General features: G+C 61.8%; 1 protein-coding gene across 2 annotated transcripts in view; it reads left to right on the top strand.

The window, feature by feature from the left end:
- COL22A1 (collagen type XXII alpha 1 chain) overlaps positions 1-6,786 on the top strand; it is a 155,960-nt gene extending 149,174 nt beyond the window's left edge. For both annotated transcript variants that reach the window (XM_037500558.2, XM_054691957.1), the window contains 5 exons: positions 529-708; positions 1,534-1,600; positions 2,973-3,155; positions 3,518-3,595; positions 5,635-6,786. In XM_037500558.2, coding sequence (XP_037356455.1) covers positions 529-708; positions 1,534-1,600; positions 2,973-3,155; positions 3,518-3,595; positions 5,635-5,822 — 696 coding nt within the window. In that variant the 3' untranslated portion in view covers positions 5,823-6,786. The remainder of the gene's footprint in view (positions 1-528; positions 709-1,533; positions 1,601-2,972; positions 3,156-3,517; positions 3,596-5,634) is intronic.
- The last annotated feature ends 2,154 nt before the right edge of the window (positions 6,787-8,940 follow it).

Below are 8,940 nucleotides of genomic sequence, written 5' to 3' on the forward strand. Positions count from 1 at the left end.
CCCTTTCTGACCCACCCAGCCAGGGTTTGCTGGTCAGGTGCACAGGGGCAGGGACGGGCAGCCCGTGGTCCCCATGTCTCCGCTCCAGGACCCCAGTCCTGGTCAGCGGTGGGGAGGCAGCGGACCCGGGCAGTGCCATGCCCAGGGCCCAGGGCAGAGATGGGAGCCATGAGTGAGCCGCCGGTTTGAACAGGGCACTGTCCCTCCAGTTGACAGTGCGGAACTGACCGGGGCGGCCAGCAGCGCGGGCGGCCTGCGGCTCAGGCAGTGGCTGTCTTCTCGCTGCGCGGCTGGACGGCACGCGGGGCTGGATTCTTGCCCACAGGATGCCGCCTGGCTGCAGGCTGCTGTGTGACCGTGGGCAGCGCTTTGTCTCCCGGACCCCTCATCTGTGCAGCGGGCTCCGTGTCATGGGTGTGCCAGGACCAAGCCTCCCCCCAGGACTGGGGCGCCCCTGGAAGCTGGAGGGGTGCCGTCTGCCCCAGGGCGCCTCTATCCTCGGCTCATGACACACTTCTTCCCCTCTAGGGAGATCCTGGCATCAAAGGTGACAAAGGACCTCCTGGTGGGAAGGGTCAGCCTGGGGACCCTGGCATCCCAGGCCACAAAGGCCACACGGGCCTGATGGGTCCCCAAGGACCACCAGGGGAGAACGGGCCAGCTGGGCCCCCAGGGCCACCAGGCCAGCCAGGATTCCCAGGACTGAGGGTAAGGGTGCTGGTCTGCCTCACACCTGGGGCTCCGTGGGGCCCGGCTCTGAGGTTCTGGGCCTGCTCTGGCTCTGAGGTTCCAGCCCTCCCTGGCGGCTGTGGTCACCTGGGTGTCAGCCACCCTGGAGGCAGCCGGGCAGCCTGCACCCCCCTCGACCACGTCTGGGGGGGCCGCGGAAGCAGGGCTCAAAGCCCTCGGGCCCTGGCCACGCTCTCCCGGCCTGCTCCCGTGTGTGCTGGGCACTCGGGACGCTCCTAAGAGGTTATTGGCCAGAGGAGAAAGGAGGAGAGGGGAGATGGGGTCCACCTCTTGGGGGTCTGGGCCAGGCCCGGTGGGGTGCTTGCCCTTGAGGGTGGCCACTGCCCTGAGGGGTCGGACACAAGAGAGCAGGCAGAGGCGGGAGCTCTGCCCTAGCAGGTTCTTCTAAGAATCCTACATCTGCTTCTCTGACCACCCTCACCAGTGTCTGCAAACCGGGCCCCAGGACAGCACGGGGCTCCGGCACAGGGCCCAGAGCTCTGGCGGCCAGAGTGGCCGAGTGGCCAGTTGGGGGGAATGAAGCTTGAGCCCTTGCAGGAGGTGGCCTGTGAGCAGGGAGCTAGACAGGACGTCGCCCAAGAGACCTCCCAGGGCCAGCGCTGGGGAGGGTGTGGGTGGCCTTCGCAGGAGACCCAGCTAAGGGGAGGGGGTCTGCAGGGAGGGACCCAGGGAAAGGGGTAGCAGCTCCGGCTGGGAGGAGGGTGTAGGGTGCTCAGCCCCTTCCTGGGGTCTGAGCTGTCAGGGACCCTGGGTGGCAGGAGCTAACCCCCTCCCTTCCCCCAGGGGGAGTCTCCATCCCTGGACACGCTGAGGCGGCTCATCCAGGAGGAGCTCGGGAAACAGCTGGAAGGTGAGCAGCTGGCATCCTCAGAGCCTTGAGACAGCCTGGGTGTGGCCAGAGCCCCAAAGCAGGCCTTGCAGGTCTCCCTTCAGCCGTCGCCCGGGTCCAGGCGCTCCCGTGAGAAGATGGCGAAGGAGGGACCCTGCAGGCCTGGCCGCCCAGGGACGCTGCAGCGTCTGCCGATGCCCTGTAAGGAGAGCACCCCCGGCAGGCCCAGCTCCGCCATTTCCTCTGTGCGCACCACCCAGCAGCAGCTACTGCCCCGGCTGCTGTCGGCCTCCCAGAGCTCACAGTCCCGGGCAGAGGCAGACGGGCAAGCAGACATGCAGGAAGAGCTCCGTGATTTCACCTGGCGCGGGGGCGGTGGAGGTGGACAGATGGAGCAGCTGGCCCAGCTCTGAGGGCAGGCATCGAGGAGGGCGGGCTTCCCGGAGTGGGGGGATGGGAGCCAGAGAAGGGGCGGGACCCCAGAACTTTGAAATATGTGTGAAGACCCCAGGGGAGGGGGGCAGCCAAGGCCTGGCACCAGCCGGTGTGTAGCAGGCCTCAGGGAGGGGGAGGAGAGGCTTCCAAGCGCTGACACCCCTTGGCTCGTGGGCGTCTCCCCGTGACCTGTGATTGTCGGGACGGAAACACCACGGCAGCTTCCCCGAGGCCGAAGGGCTGTGAAGAGCCGTTAAGGGCCGGGGCCTGCGTGCAGGCAGCGCGCAGCAGAAACCGGCTCTCAGCCCCCAAGTTCCAGCCTCCCTTGCGAAGGGCGCTGTAGGGAGGAGAACGTGCCGGCCCCCCAGGGCAGGGGAGGGGAAGCCCACAGGAGGCCAGGCGCAGGGGGCCAGAGGGGAGGCGCCCTGAGCCGCGTGGCCACGGGGCAGATGGTGATTTTTGCGTCAACCCAGTGTCAGATGCTGAGTCGGGGTGGACACAGCTCGGAATATGAGCCCCGTGGCCCGGCCTCATGCACTGTCAGACAAGCCCTGGAAGTCCAGTGGCCTTGAGCTGGGGTGGAGGAAAGGGAAGGTGGGAAGTGGATGCCCCGGGGCGGGTCCTGCGGCCTCCGAGGGGGCTCTGCGTCCAGGTCACCACTGCTGCCGCCGCTCTCCTCGTCACGGTCCTGCCAGCGCCAACGGCTGCAGCGGCGGCAGGGGCCCCAGCTCAGGCTGCCTGGCTCTGGAGGCCGTGACGGGACCACGGGCCGGTCCAGTCCCTGTGGCCCGGCCACCTGGGGTGCACGGCTGCGGGGTGCACTGGTGTGGGGCGCACGGGTGCCGGTCCCGTGCTGCTTCGTGGTCGTTGTTGCGTCTGCAGCTCTGAGCTGTGACTGAGTCACCCCAGGCCCTCTGTCCTGTCCCCCCCTTCACAAACTGTCTGTGCTCCCCCACAGTCAAGCTCGCCTACCTCCTGGCCCAGATGCCCCCCGCACATGTGAAGGCATCTCAAGGCAGGCCCGGGCTCCCGGGGCCCCCTGGAAAGGACGGGCTTCCCGGCCGCGCAGGGCCCGTGGGGGAGCCGGGACGGCCCGGGCAGGGTGGCCTGGAAGGACCCTCGGGACCCATGGGCCCCAAAGGTGAGTGAAGACTGGGAGGTGGGTGCGGGGGCCCCGTGAGGCCGGTGCAGCACCAGGGCAGAGACGCCGTCCATGGAGGGGCAGCTTCTGAGGCCTCCGCGCAGCGGCTGGCGCCCTGGGGCAGCTCCGTGCGTCACGGAGGGGCCATGCCGGGCAGTTTGGCAAAATTACGTTCCCTCCTCGCCCGTCACCAACGCAGCTGCTCGGGGCCCGGGGAGCAGCACCGATGGCCATGTCCCCTTCGGCGCTGAGGAGGAGCCGAGGGACGCCGGTCTCCGGGCCCCGGCACGGGTGTGGCTCGGCGGCTCCTGTTGGTCCTTGCCAGGGTCGCCACCACCCGAGGTGTTGGTTTTTCCCTCCAGGTGAGCGAGGAGCCAAAGGTGACTCAGGTGTGCCTGGAGTTGGCCTCCGAGGCGAGATGGGCCCCCCTGGAATCCCAGGTAGGACTAGTGCGTGGAACCTCAGCTGGGGTTGCCCTCCCCATGGAGTGGGGGTCACAGGGCTCCCCCCTTGTAGTCGCCATGGCCTCAGGACGGCAGGGAGGGTCAGGTTCAGTGATGTGGAGACAGAGGATGCTGTTTTGTTTTTTTTTAACGATTTATTTATTTATGCATACAAGAACTGGGGTGCAGGCCGGAGTTGCGGGAGGTGAGAGGATTCACCAGAGACAGAGTGGGGAGCAGAACAGGCGGATCCACTGAAACACACTGCTGAGGGGAGCAGCGGGGAGACAGGAGGGGTCTGCTGCACCCTGTGGGTAGCTCCCTGGTCGGGATTGAACTCGTGCTGCAGTGGCTGCAGACAGCTTCATAGTGCTGAGACTTATCCCCTGTGCCACCAGGGTGGCCCGGTGCTGGTTAGTTTTTAAGAAATCTTCTAAAATGCCAGCTTCCTGACTTAGGTGAAGCTGGAGAGCACCCCATGAGTGACAGGTCCTAGGAGCTGAAGTGCACCCCATGAGTGACAGGTCCTAGGACATGCGGGTTGGATAAATCCGAGTGCACGGAGGCCCCCTGTGGACCCCAGGGTGTGCGTGTGGAGCCCTGTAGGTGCCAGGGCCTGGTGCAGACACCGCCCGTGTGGGTTCAGCCTGCTGCCCCCTCCTCCCGTTGCACTCTGCACCTGCCGGTACCCGATACTGTTTCTCAGAACGTGCCGGCCAAGGGGCAGGTGGCTTGGGGCCAAGGGACGCCCTGGTGTGGTCTGGTTCTAGGTGGTCTGGGGAGAGAGTTCTAGAATAAAGCTGCGGGCACCTTCCAAGACCACAAAAGAACTTGGAAGGAATTAGGCTGAATTGGTATCAGACTCCTCCTCACTAAAACTATTATTATTTAAGTCTAGTTCATGGGATTGCCTGAGGTCATTTCTGAATATTAAACCTGTACGTTATTTTAATTTTGGATTTATATTTTCTGGATTTTCCAAGTGCCCTACAGTGGGCGTGTATTTTTATTCTCATGAGAAGGTAATTAGAAATCAGTGATAAAAGCTCATTTTTAACAGCTTGCCTGCTTATTATGGCATTTTATTAATTGTATTTATATTAATATCATTTTATATTATTATTATAAGCATTCTATATTATAAACTTATAAGATGACGGGTATTTTTCAAGTATGGCAATTCCAAGTAAAGGTTGGAGGGCAGAGCCCTAGGAGAGGCGCAGTCACCCCGCTGGGAGGCGGAGATCAGGAACGAGACATGCGGCGTGGCAGGGCTTTAGAGTGGATGGCCACGGACAGAGTGGGCAGGGGATTCCCAGAAGGGCTAAGGACCTTTCAGAGGAAAAGTCTATTTTTGTTTCTTTTATGGGGGGTTCAGGCTTCCCTTGGGGGGGGTGACGACAGAGCCACGAGACGGGGTTCACGGCCACTGCTAAGACCCCACTCAGCGCTGAGCTCCCATGGCCAGAGCAGAGGGGAGGTAGGTTTGTTCGACACGTGGAGGCTTAATAGGAGGGGGCGCGGAAGGCTGGCTGGAGGCTGTGTTTCCAGGTCTACATGCTGGGCTTAGTGTCACTTACTCACGTCCGAGTTACACTGTCTTTGACCTTGACGTGATGGTCAGGGTCATCCAGGTACGTGGTTCCATTTAACATCTAGAGCAAGCTAGGAGAGTGCAGATGGGGGAATGTCACCAGTCTTTAGGGATGGGGAGTGGGTCCTTGGTTAATGAGGGGGACTTGGTGGCCCGCACCTAGTTCAGGTGCATTTCCTAGGTGCTTCCGCCCAACCTCGGCTTCGCTCATTCCTCTCCAAGGGCCCCTGATTCCTGTCCCAGGCCAGTCAGGCAGCCCCTTCTGCAGGTGGAGGTGCCCCTGCTCCTTGCTGTTCTCTGTCCAGGACGCAGTGCCCAGACAGGGGGATGTGCCCTCTGGGCATGTACTGGGCCCGTCTGTGCTGAATGGACAGTGAGAGCAGACAGGGCTCACGTTCCAGAAGGCACTGAACCACTCTGCTTCTCTTGTTCCTTGTACCAGGTCAACCTGGAGAACCTGGTTATGCTAAAGATGGGATCCCTGGGGGTCCTGGCCCCCAGGGAGAGACAGGACCAGCTGGACATCCTGGCCCCCCAGGGCCTCCTGGGCCCCCTGGCCAGTGTGACCCCGCCCAGTGTGCCTACTTTGCCAGCCTCGCTGCCCGCCCCAGGAATGTGAAGGGCCCTTAGAAGCTTCTGGAAGGCCAGGCGTCAGCGGTGAATTTCTGAAACTTGAACTCAGAGCTCAGTGGGAAAGCAGAGGTCCTGGAACATTTCAGCCATTGTTTCTTCTTTCGTGGATCGTTTTGCTTTTTCTTTTTCAAGAGACCTCAATGTGATTAAAACCAACAGATGCTGCCGGTCGGTCAGGTTATTATTATTATTATTATTATTATTACTGATGTTGTTGTTAATTATTATTTCATATGGCAATGCTTTGTGTTTTTCCCTCTCTGAGTTGGGAAACTTGTTCTGTGGGCTTGGATATTTCTCGGTTCCTCTGAGGGCCCCTCTGAAGTGTAGCCTTGATGTTAAGGTTCGTCGTGGTGCTATGAAACCCCGGCCAGACACTTGCCAACTTTACCTCTTTTGTCAAAGGTAAACTGCAATAAGCATGAGCTTCTGTTCTGGGTTGGCCATGCCCGGAGGTTGCCTGGGGGGACATTTTCCAAGTCCCCACTTCTCTGGCCGAGAATATGAAGCGGGCGGAGAAGGAATTTGCAGTTACTCTAATTGTCTCGCCTCCTGATGGGAAGAGCCCGGGGTGGGGGCCATCGTCCTCAGGAGCCAGCAGCCATCTGTGACAAGCTGGCAGAGGGCTGTGATGTCACATCTTGGGCCGGCAGAGGCCTCAGCATCCTGCTCTGGACCAAAGACAGGGGCGCTGGCGTGCAGACAGTGCCTGCACGTGACTGGCTTCTAAGCTGCGGGTGGGGCTCCTTTGAGCTCCTCCCATGTCTTTACTCACTTTAATCATAATGTCAGGGTGCAGGGACCGTCCTGGGTTTCCTGACAGTGGGAGGCCCGGGGCACCGGCCAGAGCCGGGGAATCGGTGCGTCCAGGCTTCTGAGCTAATTGCATTGAGTGTACGTGTGTGACACGCGGCATGAACAGGTGCTCAATAAACTGAGTTTCCCTCTGGCTGCTGGTGATTATTCCTCGGGTGACCCCTCCTTCCCTGAAGGCCTGCCATGGGCCCCCCTCCAGCCTGGGGTGAGTCGTCTTCCTCCAGGGCCCAGCCAGAGCCACACCTCAGGCCACGTGTAGGTGCAGGAATGGGCACTGAGCAGGTTTTCTGATCCAGCAGACGGGGTAAAGGAGGAGAGAGTCCAGGAGCCCTCAGTGGCTTTTCAGGCTTTTGTTGGGATTCACCAGGTACATGGCAGGCAGGGGTGCTGGGGGGCCAGGAGGCTGGCAGGCCTCCCAGCCCCCAGCAAGTCTTCACTTTTTCTGGGCTCTCCGGCCTTCTCTGGTGGTCTCCGCTGCTCTGCTCTCTCGTGGTTCTGCTTCTGCTTCCTTGCTTCTCCACTTCTCTGCTTCTTTCGGCTTCTGCTGGCATCCCCATGATGCCGCCCTTATAAGCCCAGGCTTAGCCCAGGTGAATCCCATCTACCTCTGCCCACACCCCACTCCAGGTGCCGCCATCAGGCATGCATTCAGGACCGCAGGATCCATCCTCTATCCTGATGGCGGGAGGGCAGAAAAGCCTGATACTTTTACCTACCCTACGCCACGGCTGTGTGGAAGTGGTCAGAGAAGTGGCTCCAGCAAGACTCAGGGTCTCTTCCTGCCCAGAGTGCCCAGAGGGGTGGTTTCACGGGCAGAGTCGCCCGTTCTGCTGCCCTTCGTGTCTTCACCGAGCGGGGATTGATGGGTGGATTGGCCCACTCTGTGGTCCTTCACCCTCGACCCCACTCGGGCTCACCCAGCATGCTCCCCAGCTGCTCCTTGCCACCACCCCGTGCTGGGCGCTCCTTACCAGTCCGGGGTGGAGCATGGGCCTCCAGGTGCGGCCGCTCCGCGTGCAGACACACCTGCCATTGCCACCACCTTCCAGGGAGGGCGAGTCCGGCTCCTTTGGCTCAATTCAGCACCACTGGTGACCAGGGCCTCTCCTGAGACTCAGGGTGCAAGGTGGGACTGGGGTACAAAGGTGGTCCCTATCTTGAGGGGCTGTCCTGGGTGAGCAGCAGCCACCCCAGGAGCGAGGGGCCAACTCTGTGGCAGGCTCCAAGAGGCAGGCCTGGCCCGGGAGGGCCTGCGCATTGCAGGTCAGGGCCAGTGCCCTCCAAGGCCTCTCAGGGCTGAAGGCCGGTGGGTGGGGGAGGCCTGGGGGCCAGCCGGGCAGAAAAGCAAACCCCACGGTACGGAAAATGGGTTAAACCAGGCTTTCTCTCTCCTGCCTTCATTAGTCTCGATGACCACCATCTGGGCCTTGCTTATTTCTCGGGTTTCATTGTCCACACGTGATACCGTGGTGGTGCAAAAGGCCCTTGGGAGCATGAGCTCGGGCACGCACTGGGCCGAAAGGTGTGAGCACGGGACACACCTCCCTTTCAGTACAGAGCCTGGGCCAGGAGATAGGGGGAGACAGAGAGAGAACCCCAGAGAGAAGCAGGAGACCCCGTAGAGATTGGGGGGCGGGGTATTCAGTTGCTGCCTGCCCACAGCCTCCCCGGCTCCCCCGCCTCCCCGCCCCCCGCCTGTCTGCCCGTGTCCGGGCCTGCTTCAGCACTGGAGGCCCTGTCAGATCTACCGAGGGCTCCACGGTTCTGTTTGCCTGAACCCAAGGAGCCTGCCGGGCCCGTGCCTGGTTGCCGCGCCGCCAGCCGTCAGGTGTAAGGGGTGATCTCCACCTGAGACTGGGGCCTGGCTGATTTTTGGGGTTAAAGATGCGAGAACACTGCGTGTATAGGGTGGGGGGAGGGGTTGTCTGCTCGTTCGTATCCTTATTTCCTCTCTGGAGTAGAGCTCAGCTCCGGCCGAGCTGCCGGGTTCAGGTGCTCATTGGCCCCCAGAGGTCCCTGTGAGCTGGCCGGGCGGAGGCCCACCTGCTGCCCTCCCTGCTCCAGCTGCGCAACAAGGGGCCTCGTGAATCCCTGAGCTCCCCAGGTTCTGTCTCCTCCTCTAAGGGGTGGACGCTGAGCTCCGCTCGGCTCTGTTAAGGTAACAGGTGCACAGCACGGTGTCCGGGGCACGGTGTACGCTGACCGCTCCCTGCCGCGCTGCGGGCAGCACGGTCAGGTCAGCTACACCCTCGCCCTCACCCCCGCCCTGCCCTGGGGCCCTCAGCTGTGCTCCTGTGTT

Source organism: Talpa occidentalis, unplaced genomic scaffold (genome assembly GCF_014898055.3).
Source record: "Talpa occidentalis isolate TD23 unplaced genomic scaffold, MPIMG_talOcc4v2.1, whole genome shotgun sequence".
NCBI classification, from domain to species: domain Eukaryota; kingdom Metazoa; phylum Chordata; class Mammalia; order Eulipotyphla; family Talpidae; genus Talpa; species Talpa occidentalis.